Source organism: Cetorhinus maximus, chromosome 6 (assembly GCF_964194155.1).
Source record: "Cetorhinus maximus chromosome 6, sCetMax3.hap1.1, whole genome shotgun sequence".
NCBI classification, from domain to species: Eukaryota; Metazoa; Chordata; class Chondrichthyes; order Lamniformes; family Cetorhinidae; genus Cetorhinus; species Cetorhinus maximus.
Window position 1 is genome coordinate 3,348,080 of NC_135884.1, and position 19,137 is coordinate 3,367,216.

At 47.7% G+C, this 19,137-nt stretch overlaps 1 protein-coding gene across 1 annotated transcript in view; it reads left to right on the forward strand.

Moving 5' to 3' along the window:
* Positions 1-19,137, forward strand: part of xpc (xeroderma pigmentosum, complementation group C) — a 34,037-nt gene that overhangs the window by 2,791 nt on the left and 12,109 nt on the right. Inside the window, exons 3-10 of the mRNA XM_078543048.1 lie at positions 3,801-4,011; positions 4,602-4,693; positions 5,759-5,879; positions 7,234-7,318; positions 9,213-9,370; positions 10,875-10,995; positions 13,558-13,647; positions 16,097-17,104. Of these exons, the coding sequence (XP_078399174.1) occupies positions 3,801-4,011; positions 4,602-4,693; positions 5,759-5,879; positions 7,234-7,318; positions 9,213-9,370; positions 10,875-10,995; positions 13,558-13,647; positions 16,097-17,104 (1,886 nt within the window). The remainder of the gene's footprint in view (positions 1-3,800; positions 4,012-4,601; positions 4,694-5,758; positions 5,880-7,233; positions 7,319-9,212; positions 9,371-10,874; positions 10,996-13,557; positions 13,648-16,096; positions 17,105-19,137) is intronic.

A 19,137-nucleotide genomic window follows, 5' to 3' on the forward strand; every position in this document is an offset into this window, starting at 1 on the left:
TATCATCCACATATCGGAAATATGTGAGGGGTAAGAGGTTAGGTGCCATTCCATCGAAGACACGTTTCTCATGGAACCCAACAAAGATGTTTGCGAGATTGTTGAAATTGAGATTGTGGAATTGTTATTTTCCCCTTCTATTGATATTCTTGCAAAGTGTCCTGATGAGTGCAAGACAAAAAGCTTCGACATGTCTCTTTTTTTCAACAAATTCTTAAAAATTAATTCATGGGATGTGGGCTTCGCTGGCTGGGCCAGCATTTATTGCCCATCCCTAATTGCCCTTGAGAAGGTGGTGGTGAGCTGCCTTCTTGAACCGCAGCAGTCCATATGGTGTAGGTACACCCACAGTGCTGTTAGGGAGGAAGTTCCAGGATTTTGACCCAGCGACAGTGAAGGAACGGTGATATATTTCCAAGTCAGGATGGTGAGTGACTTGGAGGGGAACTTCTGGGTGGCAGTGTGCCCATCTATCTGCTGCCCTTGTCCTTCTAGATGGTAATGGTCGTAGGTTTGGAAGGTGCTGTCTAAGGAGCCTTGGTGAATTCCTGCAGAGCATCTTGTAGATGGTACACACTGCTGCTACTGTGCGCTGGTGGTGGAGGGAGTGAATGTTTGTGGATGTGGTGCCAATCAGTCAGGCTGCTTTGTCCTTTATGAATATTTTATAAAACACTGGTTCAGCCTTAACTGGAATATCATGTCCAATTCTGGGTGTCACATGTTAGGAAGGGTGTGAAGGCATTAAATAAGGTGGAGAAATGATTTACGAGAATGGTTCCAGGGACAAGCGACTGTGACTTCAGTTATGTGGATGGATTGGAGAAGCTGGCACTGTTCCTCTTTCGAGAAGAGAAGGTTGGGAGGAGATTTGATAGAGATGTTCAAAATCGTGAGGAGTCTGGACAGAGTAGATAGGAAAAAACTGTTCCCATTGGCAGAAGGATCGAGGACCAGGAGACATTGATTTAAGGTAAATGGCTAAAAAAAACCAAAGGCAACATGAGGAAAATCTTTGTTTTGCAACGTCTGAGAATGTGATGGAGGTAAATTGGATTGTGGCTTTCAAAAGAGAATTGGAAAATTTCCTGAAAAGAGAAAATTTGCAGGGTTATAGGGAAAAGTGGGACTAAGCGAGTTGCTCTTGAAGAAAGTCAGTATGGTTATGATGGGCCCAGTGATGTTCTCCTGTGCTATAACCATTCTATGGAAGGGTCTTCTAAGGCACTTCACAGGCAATGAAGCGTTTTTGCAGTGTAGTTACCATTGTAATGTAGGAAATGCAACAGCCAATTTGCGCACAGCAAGCTCCCAAAAGCAACAATGTGATAATGACCAGAACATCTATTTTAGTGGTGTTGGTTGAGGGGGGGGAAAAGGTTGGCCAGGATGTCAGAGAGAGAAGCCATGCTCTTCTTTGAAATAATGGCTATGATTTGTTTTGTGCCCAGCTGATAGGGCAGACATTTTAATAGTTCTGTTGAAGGGTCATGAGGACTCGAAACGTCAACTCTTTTCTTCTCCGCCGATGCTGCCAGACCTGCTGAGTTTTTCCAGGTAATTCTGTTTTTGTTTCAGACATTTTAATATCTCATCTGAAAGACAGTGCCTCCAACATTACAGCATTCCCTTAATACTACACTGCAAGTATCAGCCTAGATCCAATGTCCAATTTCTGGATTAGGACTTAAGCCCATGGCCCTCTGACTCATGAGAGATTCGTGTCTGCACCAACTTTCCAAATGATTAATTCACCTCGTGCCATTCCCTGGCCTTCTCCCCGTAACCCTGTACATTCTTCCTTTTCAGATAACAATCCAATTGAAAGCCTCAATTGAATCTGCCTCGACCACACTCTCAGGCAGCACATTCCAGATCCTTACCACTCGCTGCGTGAAAAAGTTTCTCCTCATTGCTTCTTTCGCCAATTACCATAAATCTGTGTCTCTCTGGTCCTCAATCCTTCCACCAATGGGAACTGTTTCTCCCTATCTTCTCTGTCCAGACCCCTCATGGGCTTGAATACCTCTATCAAATCTCCTCTCAACCTTCTCTAAGGAAAGTGGCCCCAACCTCTCCGGTCTATTTACGTACAGGGGAGGCAGTAGCGTTGTGGTATTGTCACTGTGCTAGTATTCCAGAGACCCAGGGTAATGCTCTGGGGACCTAGATTCGAATCCCACCGATGAAAATGTGGAATTAAAAGTCTGATGATGACCATGAAACTCATAGACATTTACAGCACAGAAGGAGGCCATTCGGCCCATCATGTCTGCACCGATCAACAAAGATCAGACTATACTAATCCCATTTTCCAGCCCTTGGCCCATAGCCCTGGAGGCTATGGCAACATAAGTGAATATCTAAATACTTCTTAAATGTTACGAGAGTTTCTGACTCAACCACCCTTTCAGACAGTGAGTTCCAGACTCCCACCACCCCCTGGGTGAAAAGATTTCTCCTCAACTCCTCTTTTAGCCTTCTACCTCTTACCTTAAATCTATGCCCCCTGGTCATTGACCCCTCTACTAATGGAAAAAGTGCCTTCCTATCCACCTTATCTATGCCCCTCAGAATCTTATACACCTCTATCAGGCCCCCTCTCAACCTTCGCTGCTCCAAGGAAAACAACCCCAGCCTATCCAATCTTCCCTCATAGCTCAGACCCTCCAGCCCAGGCAGCATCCTAGTGAATCTCCTCTGTACCCTCTCCAGTGCAATCACATCCTTCCTATAATGTGGTGACCAGAACTGCACGCAGTACTCCAGCTGTGACCTAACCAGCATTTTATACAGTTCCAGGATAACCTCCCCACTCTTATATTCAATGCCTCAGCTAATAAAGACAAGTACCCCATATGCTTTCTTAACCATCTTATCCACCTTCCCTGCTACCTTTAGGGATCTGTGGATATACACAACAAGGTCCCTCTGATCTTCAGTACTTTCCAGGGTCCAACCATTCATAGTGTAATCCCTTGCCTTGTTAGCCCTCCCCAAGTGCATTACCTCACACTTTTCCAGGTTGAACTCCATTTGCCACTGCTCTGCCCACCTGACCAGTCCATTGATATCCTCCTGCGGTTTACGACTATCCTCCTCACTATTTACCACCCAACCAATTTTTGTGTCATCCGCGAACTTCTTGATCATACCCCCTACATTTAAGTCCTAATCATTTATGTACACCACAAACAGCAAGGGCCCCAGCACCTGAGCCCTGCGGAACCCCACTGGAAACAGACTTCCAGTCACAGAAACATCCCTCTACCATCACCCTCTGCTTCCTGCCTCTCAGCCAATTGCCGATTGTCGTAAAAACCCATCTGACTAATGTCCTTTAGGGAAGGAAATCTGCTGTTCTTACCTGGTTCTGAACTACATGTGACTCCAGACCCACATCAATGTGGTTGACTCTTAAATGCCCTCTAAACAAGGGTAATTAGGGATGGGCAAAAAATACTGGCCTAGCCAATGACACCCACATCCCATGAACGAATAAATAAAAACTGAAGCTCCCCATCCCTGGAACTGTTCACGTGAATCTTTTCTGCTCTCTCTTTAATGCCTTCGCATCTTTCCTGAAGGCTGGGGTCCAGAACTGTTCGCAATACTCCAGTGTTTTACATAAATGGAGGGTATCCTCCTTGCTCCTGGACTGGTTAAGGACACCAGGTTCCCTTCGCTGAAGGGACATTGGTGAGGTGGGCACTGATGGCTTGAGTCCTGTAGCCGATTATTGGGACAGCTGATATATTTCATGTGCTCTGATACCTCCTGTTGGTTCTGCTGGTGAACAGATGACGACAGCCAGGACTTCGAACCTGAAAAGCCTCTGTCGAAAGGCAAAGTCCGCAGAACGGGAGCAGCGAGTCCGGCAATTCCCCCGACCCCCAGGGATAAAAGCACCAGAGGAAAGAAACCGTCAAAGGCCAGGGGGAGCGAGAGATGCCCCTCTGTCAAGAAAGGAGCTGGTAAAGAGACGAAATGCAGCGCAGCTGCCCCTGGGAGGTAGGCTTTACACGGCTTCCTAGAGTGAACAGAACTGTAGACGGTCGTAATTCAAGGTTGTGGGGAATAAATTCACGCCATTTCTCTCCGAGGTTCAGAGTATTGGTGTACCAGCTTATCTGTTCAGCTTCACTTACACAACTCGGCACCTTTAACTTGGCACATTTAATATCTCTCAATGAGCAGATTTAACTGAAATTGGCACAGGGAGCTCTGAAGAATTTTGAAACCGGTTAGGCGTTAGATCATCGGCGTTAAGGTGTCCAGATATTAGATGGCTGGAGTTTAGATCAATATAATTCCTGTCATCCAGATGAGTCAATTATTGTGGGGAAAAAAGAACGGTTCCTTCATTCCACAATGAAAACTAGTGATACCCAGCACTCTGTGTTCAGTGTTACCATTCCTCCACTTCTTAAATGACAGCTGGATTTTAAAGCCCTGAGGTTTATTTTAACAGCATTGCTAACAGCCCAGAGCAAAGTGATCAGCGCAACACAGGCAGGGCATAGAAACATGGGGCTTTACCTCACAACATGTCTGGATCTAATGTTATTCACATTTTCTCTCCAATCTCCTGTTCATGTCAGTTTGATCGACCAACTGAAGAAGGAGAAAGAAAGCAGTTCGCAGGAGGATAACAGTACAGAGGACAGTGAAGATGACTGGGAAGAAGTGGAAGGTAAATTACCAATTCATGACTAATGGGAGGTAATTCAACCTGACCCGCCAGGTGGGAACAACTGAGATTCATCCCCGTTTACGCTCAACATTAATTTGTGGTCCATTTCTTGACCTCTCCTGGAAACACGAGATGGAGCAGTGTAGAAGGAGCTTTACTCTGTACCTAACCCCGTGATGTACCTGTCCTGGGAGTGTTTGATGGGGACAGTGTAGAGGGAGCTTTACTCTGTATCTAACCCCGTGCTATACCTGTCCTGGGAGTGTTTGATGGGGACAGTGTAGAGGGAGCTTTACTCTGTATCTAACCCCGTGCTGTACCTGTCCTGGGAGTGTGATAGAGACAGTGTAGAGGGAGCTTTACTCTGTATCTAACCCCGTGCTGTACCTGTCCTGGGAGTGTTTGATGGGGACAGTGTAGAGGGAGCTTTACTCTGTATCTAACCCCGTGCTGTATCTGTCCTGGGAGTGTTTGATGGGGACAGTGTAGAGGGAGCTTTACTCTGTATCTAACCCCGTGCTGTACCTGTCCTGGGAGTGTTTGATGGGGACATTGTAGAGGGAGCTTTGCTCTGTATCCAACTCCGTGTTGTACCTGTCCTGGGAGTGTTTGATGGGGACAGTGTAGAGGGAGCTTTACTCTGTATCTAACCCCGTGCTGTACCTGTCCTGGGAGTGTTTGATGGGGACATTGTAGAGGGAGCTTTGCTCTGTATCTAACCCCGTGCTGTACCTGTCCTGGGAGTGTTTGATGGGGACAGTGTAGAGGGAGCTTTACTCTGTATTTAACCCCGTGCTGTACCTGTCCTGGGAGTGTTTGATGGAGACAGTGTAGAGGGAGCTTTGCTCTGTATCTAACTCCGTGTTGTCCCTGCCCTGGGAGTGTTTGATGCAGGTATAGACCCATCTTCTGGCACTGTGTGTGGGTAATAGTGGCTTAACACTCAGGTCCAGAGAGCAAAATATTGTTTGAAGTTTGAGGCCTCATCAGACAGTTGAGTGAGCGACACCCAATGGTGTAAAGTGCCCAGAATTTAATCTATCCTCTCTTTCCCTTTCCTCACAGAGCTGCATTGTGTTGTGCCAGAGGGACCATCGGCCTCTCCCTTTCCTGAAACAACCCTTCCTGCAAAGCCACTGGAGATTGAAATCGAAAGTCCAGCACATGCCAAGAAAATAGAGAGAAGGCTGGTGCCTTATAATCTCTTTAGAATTTACTACTGTTCTTCTTATAATGCAGCCTGACTTTGCCTCTCTTTGCCACCCCACCCCCACCCCCCAAACTGGTTAGCACCCTCTCTGAGACACAACATCCTGCATTCAAGTCACTCTCCAGAGACGCAGGCCATAATCTAGGCTGACACTGCCTCCACCCCAAGGGTCTGTTCTGATGAAGCACTGCACCGTCAGGTCTTATCCTTGAGTGAGGGGAGCCCAAAACAAGAGGCCATTGTGTTAAAATTGGAGCCAGGCCGTTCAGGGGTGATGTCAGGAAGCACATCTTCACGTGAAGGGTATTGGAAATCCTGAACCCTCTCTCCTAGAAAGCTGTTGAGGTTGGGGTTAATTGGAAATGTCAAAACTGAGATTGATAGATTTTTGTTAGTCATGGGTATGAAGAGATAAGGAACCAGGTTGAGATTCGGATTAGCTCTGTTCTCACTGAAAGATTGAGGCAGGCTCGATGGGCTGTGTGGCCTCTTCCTGTTCGTGTGTCTGCATGAGATTTTAAAATGTCTTTTGTTTCACTTGAAATTTAAGGTCCTGTGATGCTACTGGACAAAGGACAGGGATTTCCCCTTGGTGTCCTGAACAACATGACGCCCCCCCCCCCTCAATACCTGGAACATGCTACCTGTTCAGCCTCCAATTTCCCAGGGAGGCCCCACAGCACCCAAAATGTCTTTGCTAATGAACAATACTTTTACTTCAAAAAGTAATTAATGAGGAAACTTTCCAAAGTTATGACAAATCAGACAGAGAAAATAGAAGCAACTGCACGGTAACAGACTATTCAATACCCACACCAGACTCCTTCCACCCCGCTTCTTCAAACCTTAAACAACTTAAAGTCTTTCTCTGAGCTACAAGGTTGTGGATTCAGGTCCCACATTGACACTCCCAGTGCCCAAACTAAGGGCGTGCTGTACTGCTGGAGGTGTCGTGTTTTGGATAACACGTTAAACTGAGGCCCTGTCAGCCTAGTTAGGCCACTATTTCAAAGAAAAGTATGGGAGTTCTCCCCGGTGTCCTGCACCCACCTTTATCCCTTTACCAACATTTTTAAAACATTATCTGGTCATTATTATGTTGCTGTTTGCGGGATCTTGCTGTGTGCAAATTGGCTGCTGTGTTTCATACATTACAGCAGTGACTACACTTCAAATGTATTTCAGTGCATGAAGCGCTTTGGGATGTCCTGTGGTTGTGAAAGGCACCACATCAATGCAATTTTTTTTCTTGTTATTTGAACTTTTTATGATGAGTCAAACTTATCGGTTTTGTACCGTAACCTTAAGTCCGCTGCTTTGTGCCATACAGGGAGAAGAAGCGGGTTGAATTTGAGGACTATCTCCGTCGAATGATAAACCGTTTCACTAGGAACCTGCGCGTGGACATTCACAAGGTACCTACATGGACTGCAGCGGTTCAAGAAGGCAGCTCACCACCACCTTCTCAAGGGCCACTAGGGATGGGCATTAAATGCTGGGCCCAGCCAGTGAAGCCCGCATAATCTGTATGAATATTTAAAAAAAACCAGGATACAGTGCTTTACTTTTGAAGTTTAAAAAATGCAGACTTCTGGGATTTGCCAAAGGTCAAGATCTGTAAATACTGGGTTCAATCTGGGGAACTAACCTTAATCATTGGCCTGGGCTCAGTCAACTGATCTCTGAAAAGCGGCCAGTGCTCACTGACCTACCTTGTCCGGCAATGCTGTAATTTTGAAATTCTCCTCCTTGTTTTCAAATCCCTTAACAGCCCCACCCCTCCCTATCTCTGTAACCTCCTCCAGCCCCACAACCCTCCCAATCTCTGTAACCTCCTCCAGCCCCACAACCCTCCCTATCTCTGTAACCTCCTCCAGCCCCACAACCCTCCCTATCTCTGTAACCTCCTCCAGCCCCTACAACCCTCCCTATCTCTGTAACCTCCTCCAGCCCCACAACCCTCCCTATCTCTGTAACCTCCTCCAGCCCCACAACTGTCCGCGATCTCACCGTTAATCTAATTCTGGCCTCTCGAGCATCCCTGATTCCCATCGTTCCACCATTGGCAGCCATGCCTTCAGCTGTCTGGGGCCCAAAGCTCTGATTTCCCTCCCTAAATCTCTCCATCTCTTTCTCCTGCTTTAAGATACTTCTAGATGCTTCTACCTCTTTGACCAAGCTTTCGGTCTGCTGTCCTAATAGCGGTTTCAAATTTTGTTTGGTGATGGTCCTGTAAAGTGCCTTGGAATATTTCACTATGTTAAAGGTGCTAAGTGCAAGTTGTTGTTATCAATGTCTCAGGGCCCCTGGATCAATTAATTTTGGGTTCCTGTTTCCGATTGCCATCCAGCAATCGGGGCTGAAATGCGCGTGTGTCTGTGCATTAATTGGGTTAGGCTGTGATGCTGTTTATGGTTGAATAGCCTACCAGACGTTCTTATTTAAGCTTGTGCATGAAGATCAAGGGTGAGGTACTGGCGTTGCCCATGGAACATGCACCCCAGCGACAGTAGGCCCCTTTGGTGGGGAGAAGAGGCCCCTCTGTTTCACATGCTGGCTGCCGCATGGTGCTGGAGCGGATCACACTCTTTGCCTCTCAAACCAGGAGATTGTGAATTCAAGTTCCACCCTAGAGACCATAATCCAGTCTAACACTTCTGATGCTGTGTCGAGGGAGTGCGACGCTGTTGGAGGCACCATCTTTCAAGTGAGACGTTAAACCGAGGCCCCATCTGCTCCCCCCACGCGGACACAAACGATCTGATGGCCACCCTCATGAAGAAGAGCCAGCGTGTGTACCGTGGGTCACATGGGCCCCTACTCTGCAGCGTCATTCTGTGATTCTATATACACCTGTCAGGAAAGATCCAACAAGCTGGGGCTCTTCTCTAGATAAGAGATTGAGGGTTGCCTTGGTAGAGATCATTAACGTACGAAAGGGTTTGTCAGGGTAGACGCTTCCACTTGTGGGGGAGACCAGAACTAGGGGCCATCAATATAGTTTATCCAGTAATAAATCCAGTCAGGAATTTGGAAGAAAATTCTTTACCCAGGGAGTGGTGAAAATGTGGGATTTGCTACTACAGGGAGTGGTTGAGGTGAATAGTATCGATACATTTCAGAGAGAAGCTGGATAAACACGAGAAGGAAAGGAGTAGAAGGTTATATTGATGGAGTGGGAAGAGGCACTTGTGGAGCATTAACATTGACTTGTTGGGTCGAGTGATGTGTTTCTTCACTGTAAATATTATGATGCACCAATTGTTGAATTTGCAACCTTGGATCTTTTGGTTGTTCTCTCTGTTGCAGGCGCACCTTCTGTGTCTGTTGGCCAATGGTCTGTTCCGGAACAGGACGTGCAGTGAGCCGGAACTTCGGGCCATGGCGCTGTCCCTGGTGCCTAGCGAACTCACCAAGGTGCCAGGCGGCCGTGTGAAGATTCCGTACATCTCTAAACTGCTCAAGTGGTAAGCCAGTGAGACTGGCCTGTCCATCACCTCCCAAGGTGACCAAAAGCTCGGCCTTAAGTTTAAAGGAGGAAAGAGAGGTGGAGAGTCGGAGAGGTTTAGGGAGGGAATTCCAGAGCTTGGGGCCCAGGCAGCTGAATGCACGACCATCGATGGTGCAGCGATTGAAACCGGGGATGCTGAAGAGGCCGGAATCGGAGGAGCGCAGATATTTCAGAAGGTTGAGGTGCTGGGGGAGGTTACAGAGATACAGAGAGGGGAGGCCATAGAGGGATTGGAAAAATTGGTTGAGAATTTTAAAATCGAGGTGTTTCTACCACAAAAGTGACCAGTCATACGAAGGTTGGGTGGTGAACAATCTTTCCACTACCTGGAGTTGAACAGTTCTTAGAATTTGGTTCTTGTTGAATCCATTTCTCCTGGGAGTTGTTTGTGAACATCCCCATCTCTCCTCACTGAGGGGAGACCACTATTGAGCCACTGGGAGATGACCCAGTCCCGGTTTGTGCTGAGCTCATTGAACTCAGTCAGAAATTAGTCCAGTTTCCTTGGCCTTTCTGGGAGGTGTCAGCTGTGGCTCAGTTCATAGCACCCTCGCCTTTGAATCAGAGGGTTGTGGGTTCATGTCCCACTCCTGGAAACCAAGAACTGTGATTGTACTCTAAAGAGTTGCAATCTGTGACTGTTGATAACTCGAAAGAGTTTCCTTGGCCTTTCTCCAGAAATAACGGGCATCGTTATGGTTACTCCTTTCACTACCCTTCCCAATGCAGAAGTATCCTTCCCACTTGGCCCTTGGCCCTTTATCTCGTTGGGGGGATTAAATACAAAGTGATGCTTCAGTTGTAAAGAGCTTTGGTCAGACTCCAACTGGAGTGACTGGGTTCAGTTCTGGGCCCTTCACCTCAGATATTATGAGCTTGGATTCAGTAGAATTATATTGGGCTAAAGGGGTTAAATTATTAGGACAGATTGCAAAGAATAACCTTTTATTCCCTGCGGCTTAGAAGGTTGAGGGGTGATCTGATTGAAGCCTTTAAGATGATTAAAAGATTCGACTAGGGTTGTTGGAGAGAAACTATTTTCTCTGGTGGGATATTCTAGAATAAGGGGCAGAGCCTCAAAGTTCGAGCCAGGCCGTTCAGGGGTGATGTCAAGAAGCACTTCTTCACACCAAGGGGAGAAATCTGGAACTCTCACCCAAAAAGTGATTAAGGTTGGGAGTTACTTGAAAATTTCAAGACTGAGATGGATAGATTTTTGTTGGGTGTATGTTTTGAGGGATTTGGAGTTGAGGTAGAAATCAGCCATGATCTAGTTGAGTGGAGGTACAGGTTTGAGGGGCTGAATGGTCTCCTTCTGTCCCTTTGACTAGACTCCATGAGGTGTCTGGTCAACGCCTAGTAAAACAAACATATTTTCATTTCAGCTTTGTCCCTCTAGTGATGTTGCTCAGTATCTGTTAACCACCTGTTAACTTCAGCCTCTCTTTTCCTGTTTACAGGTTTGTGTCAGCCTTTGAGATTGATCCCTCCCTCCCCAATGATGAGAAGGACTCTCTGCTCACAGTCCTGAAGAGGAGGTTCAGCAGCCATTCTGCAAGGAATGAGCAAGAAATGGTTCACGTGTGTATTCTGCGTGTAACCGGCAACTGTGTCTATCTGAACTTCCTGTACTCTGCATCTCAACAGGCCCCAACTGAATAAGATTTCCTTATCCTCTAAACCCACTCTTCCCTCCCTTCACCACCTCCTCCTCCAGTTACCCTCCCCATCCTCCTGGCTCCTCCTCTCTTCCCCTACTCTCCTCTTTCCCTCCCTCTTCCCCTCCAAACCCCCTTCTTCCATTTCCTCCCCCTACACACATCCGACGGCCTCCCTGTGTGAGATTTGCCTATTTTAGTGCAGGATTAGGGCCAGTATTTTGCACAGGACCAAATTCACTCCCTGTAAGAGCCCCCAGCCAGGAGACGGGTCGTCCATTGCTCTGCCTTTCATCGCAGTGATTTGGGATGTGACTCTAATTGCTGTTTGTTGAGGGAATTATCAAGGGGGAGAGGGTGGTGGACTAGTGATCCAGAGGCCCAGGCTAATGCCCTGGGGCACAGGTTCAAATCCCACCCTGGCAGCTGGTAGAGTTTAAATGCAATTAATGAATAAAATCTGGAATTGAAAGCCAGGACCAGTAACGGTGACCATGAAACTAGCATCGATTGTTGTAAAAACCCATCTGGTTCACTGATGCCCCTTTAGGGAGGGAAATCTGCCGACCTTACCCGGTCTGGCCTACATGTGGCTCCGGACCCACAGCAACGTGGTCGAATGCCCCTTAGTGGCCCACAGAAGTTGTGCCATCCCACTAAAGGAAGGCTGCAGCAATGAGGGATAGTCCTGCCCGCGATGCTGACATCCGATGAGAGAATAATTTTTGAAAAAGTCTGTGTTGTGGCTGAAGTTTCTCTCGCCCCAGTTTCCAGAAACATGGAACCAAAGGAGCCAATCAGACACCAGGAAAGATTAAATCCAGGCGGCCAAGAGGAAAGATTGCGGCTCTGAGGAGGGATTGGATAGGCTAGGGTTGTTTTCCTTACAACAGAGGCTGAAACGCTCAGTTCTGCAACTGAAGCGCTGAGACCTGCAAGGCCGCAGACCAGGCCTTGGAAAGTGGGATTAAAGTGAGCAACTAGTTTCTTTTCTCTCCTTTTGGCTGGCGCAGATACAATGGGCTGAATGGCCTCTCTTTGTACCATCATTTTTCTATGCCCCCAGCCCTCCCCTCCCCTCCCCTCCCCCACCCCACTGAATCTGGTCTCGCTCCCCCTCACCCCCTCGTCGTCATGGACCCCCAACCCCCCACCCCCCACCCCGCCTCTTACTCCCCACCCCGCCTCTTACTCCCCACCCCCTCCTTACTCCTCCCTCGCCCCATTCTTGACCCCCTCCCTCCCTTTTAATCTGTCTTGCTCTGTCGCTTCATTCTCCCTCTCACTTTCTCCCTCTCTCACTCTCCTCTTTCTCCTGCTCTCCCACTTCTTCTCTGTCTTCCACCCTCACTCTCTCACTCTGCCTTTTCTCCTCTCGCCCTCTCTCTTTTGTTCCATCTCCCCCTTACGCTCTGCCCCTCCCTCTTGTTCTCTGTTTTTCTCTCTTCCAGTCCCCACTCTGTCTCTCTCTGCCCCCCCTTGCATGCGTTCTCTCTGTCTCTCTCTCTCTGTCTCACTCTCCCTGTCTGTCTCTCTCTGTCTGTCTCTCTCTGTCTGTCTCTCTCTGTCTCTCTCTCCCTGTCTGTCTCTCTCTGTCTGTCTCTCTCTGTCTGTCTCTCTCTGTCTGTCTCTCCCTGTCTGTCTCTCCCTGTCTGTCTCTCTCTGTCTGTCTCTCTCTGTCTCTCTCTCCCTGTCTCTCTCTCCCTGTCTGTCTCTCTCTGTCTGTCTCTCTCTGTCTGTCTCTCTCTGTCTGTCTCTCTCTGTCTGTCTCTCCCTGTCTGTCTCTCTCTGTCTGTCTCTCCCTGTCTGTCTCTCTCTGTCTGTCTCTCTCTGTCTGTCTCTCTCTGTCTGTCTCTCTGTCTTTGTCTCTGTCTTTCTCTCTGTCTTTCTCCCTGTGTCTCTGTCTCTCTGTCTTTCTCTCTCTGTGTCTTTGTCTCTCTGTCTTTGTCTCTCTGTGTCTCTGTCTCTCTGTGTGTCTCTCTGTGTGTCTCTCTGTGTGTCTCTCTGTGTGTCTCTCTGTGTGTCTCTCTCTGTGTCTCTCTCTCTCTGTGTCTCTCTCTCTCTCTGTCTCTCTCTCTCTGTGTCTCTCTCTCTCTCTGTCTCTCTCTCTCTCTCTGTCTCTCTCTCTCTCTCTGTCTCTCTCTCTCTCTCTGTCTCTCTCTCTCTCTGTCTCTCTCTCTCACCTCCACCTTGTCCTGCCAGCTGAGGCCTCCATTCCCCTCACTCCACCCTGAGTGTGACATTCCTCCATTTCCAGTCCCAGGAATCACTTTGCAGGAAAAAGGGTGTTGGAGCTTTTCTTGCTATTTTGAAAATGAGACACACCAAGAAAAATCGATTAGCGTCGAGATATTGGAGAGACACGAGCATTCCCCAACAATGAAAGGAATTGATAGTTAGAACGTTTGCACTATTTGCACGCTCTTGTATTCTGCATTTCCCAATCGCTTTAACCTTATTTATCAACCTGGTCTTGTTTTAACAGTTGCTTCTAATCACCCTTCGAGCTCTGCCCTTGGAATCACGCCTCGTGATTTCACTTCAACCTGTTCCATTTAAAGAAAGTTTGAAAGCGGTAAGAAACCGACCTCGGTTATGCTCATTTCACTTTTTTCCCCTCGGAATCTTCAGAACAGGAAAAGATCCCCCAGCAGCTTGATCCTGTCACAGTTCGATCAAGGCTGATCTCCATCTTAACTCCGTTTATCTGCCTTGCTCCCATAACTCCTCAAACTCTTGTGCAACCAAAGTCTAGCAATCTCAGTTTTGAAATTTCCACTTGACCTCAACCTGAACAACTCCTGCGGGGGGGTTGGGGGGATTTCCAGGTTTCCACTACCTTTTGGGTGAAGAAGTGTTTCTTCACACCCAGTCACACTCTTCTACCTCTAGCACCTGTTGTTTGAAAGCCACGGTGAGGGTGAGTGGGCTAATCCACTGTGGAAGCTGTCACAGCTTGACTGACTCCGCCTCCTCTCCTCGGCCCTCACCCAGTGACGCCAGCCACAGTTATGTGGCGCGATTCGAGCTGCGTAGAATCATTGAACAGTACATCACAGAAGGAGGCCATTTGGCCCATCAAGATTGCACTGGCTCTTTCAACCAGCAACCCATTCAGTCCCACTCCCTTACTCTTTCCCCGGATCCCTGAAATTTTTTCTCCTTCAAGTATTCTATCCAATTCTCTTTTGAAGGCTATTATTGAATACATTGCCCTATCAGGCAGCGCATTCCAAATCTTGACCACTGGTTGTGTACAGCAGGTGATCTGTTTTAGTGATGTTGGTTGAGAAATAAATATTGGCCCCAGGACATGAGGAAGAACACTCGTCTGCTCTTCCTTGTAATAGTGCCATCCACTTTTACGTTCACTTGAGAGGGCTGACAGGACCTCGGTTTGACGTCTCATCTGAGAGTCCGCACCTCTGACAGTGCAGCACTCCCTCAGTACTGACCCTCTGACAGTGCAGCACCCCCTCAGTACTGACCCTCCGACAGTGCAGCACTCCCTCAGTACTGACCCTCTGACAGTGCAGCACTCCCTCAGTACTGACCCTCTGACAGTGCAGCACTCCCTCAGTACTGACCCTCTGACAGTGCAGCACCCCCTCAGTACTGACCCTCTGACAGTGCAGCACCCCCTCAGTACTGACCCTCTGACAGTGCAGCACTCCCTCAGTACTGACCCTCTGACAGTGCAGCACTCCCTCAGTACTGACCCTCTGACAGTGCAGCACTCCCTCAGTACTGACCCTCTGACAGTGCAGCACTCCCTCAGTACTGACCCTCTGACAGTGCAGCGCTCCCTCAGTACTGAACCTCTGACAGTGCAGCGCTCCCTCAGTACTGACCCTCTGACAGTGCAGCGCTCTCTCAGTACTGACCCTCTGACAGTGCAGCGCTCCCTCAGTACTGACCCTCCGACAGTGCAGCGCTCCCTCAGGACTGCACTGAGAGTCTCAGCCTGGATTTTGTGCTGATGTTTCTGGAGTGGGTCTTAAACCCTCAGCCATCTGACTCGGGTGGCAGTAATACCCACTGAGCCATGGCTGACATTTTTTGGCCTCTGCTCCTCATTTCTTCACACTTTCCCCTGTATCTGAGGCATTTCCCTCAATTTGGACGCGTTGCAGAAATTGTTCAGCTCCTCTGCTGAGATTGAACTTGTTTCCTCTCTTGCCTGGCAGTGTCCTTGTCCTGAACTCGACATGAGTCTGTTTACCAAAAGATGCAACTGTAGCCGTTTAATAAAAGAACGTCTCAAACTTTACTACAAAACCCAAATTCTGCTCCAAAAACAGAAAAAAGATGGAAATATTCAGGCAGCATTGTGGAGAGAGAAACATTGTTAACCCTTCAGGTCAATGACTTTTCTTTCATCAGAACTGAGAAAAGTTAGAGGGGAGACAGTGACGGTGATGTTACTGGACAAGTAATTCAGAGGCCCAGGCTAATGCTTTGGGGACACAAAGAGAGGGGTAAAAGGACAAGTAAGGAGACCGGCGTGGGGGATGTGTGAATGGTTATAGTCGGAGGGAAATGCAGGAGGCCAGGCAAAGAGGAAAGGCCTTCCATGGACTGGGAATGTGGTGGAGAAAAGGAGCTGGGAGACCAATGTTCCTTCTAACTTCTATATCATGCCCACGCACGTGTGCACATCTTAAAGTGAACATTGCCTTGTTGGCCCCTGAGCAGCCCATTCCTGATTGCTGCATGTCCACACGCACATGAGGCTTAGAGAGAACATTGGGGGACACCCCAGAGATGCAGACCCACCACATTGGTGGTGTGCCGATAGGAGACCTCCCCCACCCTCCATACCAGCTCGCATCCCCCCTCCAATGTCTCTGCTGTAGCCATCCTCCATCACCAGTACCAACCGTCCCAGAGAAAATAAGGTTTAAAGTTGTTGAAGTCAGGTTGTGCTGATGTTGAGTCTTGACCCCACCCCCCCAAGCTTTGAGTTGTGAAATGTGCATCTGAACTTGGTTCCAGATCTAAAACTTACTCTTCGTTTTCTTTAGAAAAACTCAAGGGGCAGCAAATCCAAAGACAGTTCCCGGCAAACCCATAATTCAGCACCCGACACGAAACGTGAGTCTGTGTCTGAGAAAGGAGCAAAGGGAGATGCAGTAATTAAGCAAGAGGGAGAGCAGGATGGTTCAGTGAAGACCCTGACTAAAGGTGAAGACAAACCACAACAGGCAGCCAAAAGGAGCCAGGCTAAACATGTGAACAGGAGAGGAAATACTAGAGGAAGAAAGAGTGTCAAAAATGTTGATGGAGCTTCTGCTGAATCTGGATTTGAGGATGAAGAGTGTTCGATGTCCAAAAAACCAGAGACTCCAAGGCCAAAGAATGACCGGCGACGGAGAGTCGCTTCGAAAGTATCTTATAAGGAAGAGGACACTGATGGAGATGATGACAGCGATTCTGATTTTGAAGTTGTTGATGGTTCTGATACTAGCAATGACTCAGATGAAGATAATCCCTCTTCTGAAGGGAGCAAGAGAGTCCCTTCACGAACAAAGACTCCCCAAGGAAGACAGACAGCCCAAGCAAAGAGCAAAAGCACAATCTTCAGGATTCCAAAATGCGAGGAGGACAGTGAGGAAGATTTCTTTGAGAGCGATCCAGGGAAAGTCAATCTAGGTAAGAGAAGGTCCTCAAAGTGCAACAAGACCAGAAGCAGAGATGAAAGAGTGGGGTTGATTAGTGAGGTGTCTCTGAATTCGAAGGCTTCAGATCAGTGGATTGAGGTTTACATAGAGGATGAGAAGAAATGGGTTGCAGTTGACTGCGTACGCAACATTTTGAACCAGCCAGAACTTTGTGCCAAACACGCTTCCAAACCACTCTCCTACATCATCAGCTTTGACAATGAGAGTTGTGTGAGAGATGTTACCCAGAGGTATGACCTGGCTTGGATGACCATAACGAGGAAACACCGCGTTGACCCTGAATGGTGGGATAAAACTTTGGCAGCGTACAAAAGCAACTGTACAGAACGTCAGAAAGAGGAAGACCTAGAGGTTTGTGGCATTTACTTTGGAACAGTGTATACTGAGAGGTGACCCTGATAAGAGGTGTGTTGTCTTCAGCAGTTCTCTGTACTGATGGTGATTATTGTTTGCTGCCCACTTCCTTGCTCCAAGTGGCCAAATCGTTGTCGGCCATTAACAAAGGAGCATGGTTCAAAAGGGCTTGTGTACTCAAAAGGGTCGATCTGTGCCCTTTCCTTTCAATAATGTGTGCCCAGTGGCAAAACACTTGCTTTGGATGTCTTTAATTGCAGTTCTCTGCTGTTGAGACTCTCCCTCTCTGTGAATCGGACTGCGCCTCAGCAAGTGGAGAAGTTAAACTTGCTCAGCTTTCCCCCCCACCCCTCCCCTTCCAGTTACTTTTGATTCGAGAGACAGGAAGCAACATGTTCAGACTGCCATCTCTGAGTTGCTAGGAGCAAGTTGAATGCAGCTTGGCTTTGCTTTTTGATGTTTTATTTCTAATGACACGGATTTCTTCATGTGTCAGCCGGGACAGGGAGTCCAGCTGGTTGTTTGACCATGAGAATGGCCAGTGGCGATCAGCTAACCTGTCATGGGAGGGGGGTGAGGCGGGGGATTGTGCCTGGGGCTGTGGTTTGTAGTGTGCAGCTGCACACTGTCGTCAGCAGCTGCATCATCTGTAGGAATAAGGTTCATCAGTCGCGTGGTAGTGTTGGGTTCCTAAGAGTCAACTTAAAAGTGCACTGATACAACACTGTGGGTTTTCAGGCAGTTTCCATTTCTAAAGTGGGTGTAGAGCAGCTGCTGTCAATAAAATTGCTCGAACGTGAACAGGGTGACCACCAAGCTCGTGGCAAACCAGCTGCCAGGTTCTCAGAAGTGGAAATTTCTGCCGCAGATTTGAAGGGCTAAATGGCCTCTCGTATTTTACCAATTTCTGATTCCGTGATGATCTCAATCAAGTACCGTCCTCTCCTTGCCTTACATCCAGCAGGAGACCCTATACAGCAATATGAAGATCCCGGGCAGATATATCTCACCCCTATCCTCTCCTAACTTAGGGGAACTGCTAGACAATAAAAAAATCAAGGCCCATCGATTCCACCTCTCACCATCCTGGTGGCCCCATTAGAAAATAGCTAATGTCACACCTTTACTCAAGAAAGGAGGGAGACAGGAAGCAGGGAACTGTAGACCAGTTAGTCTAACATCTGTCACAGGGAACTTGCTAGAATCTATTATTAAGGAGGTTAAAGCAGGATATTTAGAAAATCATAATGGGATCAGGCAGTCAGTGAGTTCTTTGAGGAAGTAACGGGCAAGGTGGGTGAAAGGGAACCAGTAGATGTGGTGTACTTGGGTTTCCAGAAAGCATTTGATAAGGCGCCATGTCAAAATTTATGTCACAAGACAATAGCACATGGTGTAGGGGGTAACATATGAGATAACATATATGGATAAAGGATTTGCTGGCCAACAAGAAGCAGAGATTGGGGGATAAATGGGTCATTTTTTGGGTTGGCAGGCTGTGACTAGTGGAGTGCCACAGGGATCAACTATTTACAATCTACATCAATGACTTGGATGAAGAAACCGAATGTATGGTAGCTAAATTTGCTGATGACACAAAGATAAGTGGGAAAGTAAGTTATCAAGCGGTGGTAGAGAGTCTGCAAAGGAATTATAGACAATATTGGCAGATATAGTATAATTTTGGAAAATGTGAACTTGTTCACTTTGGCAGGAAGAATAGAAAAGCAAATTATTATTGAAATAGAGAAACATTGTAGAACTTAGAGGAACAGAAGGATCTGGGTGTCCTGGTACATGAATCACAAAAGGCAGACACAGCAAGTGATTAGGAAGGCAAATGGAATGTTGGTGTTTATTGCAAGAGAAATGGAATACACACCATCCAACATCTACAAGGCACAAGTCAGGTGTGTGATGGAATACCTTCCACTTGCCTGGATGAGTGCAGCTCCCACAGCACTCAAGCAGCTCGACACCATCCAGGACAAAGCAGCCCTGCTTGATTGGCACTCCATCCACAAATATTC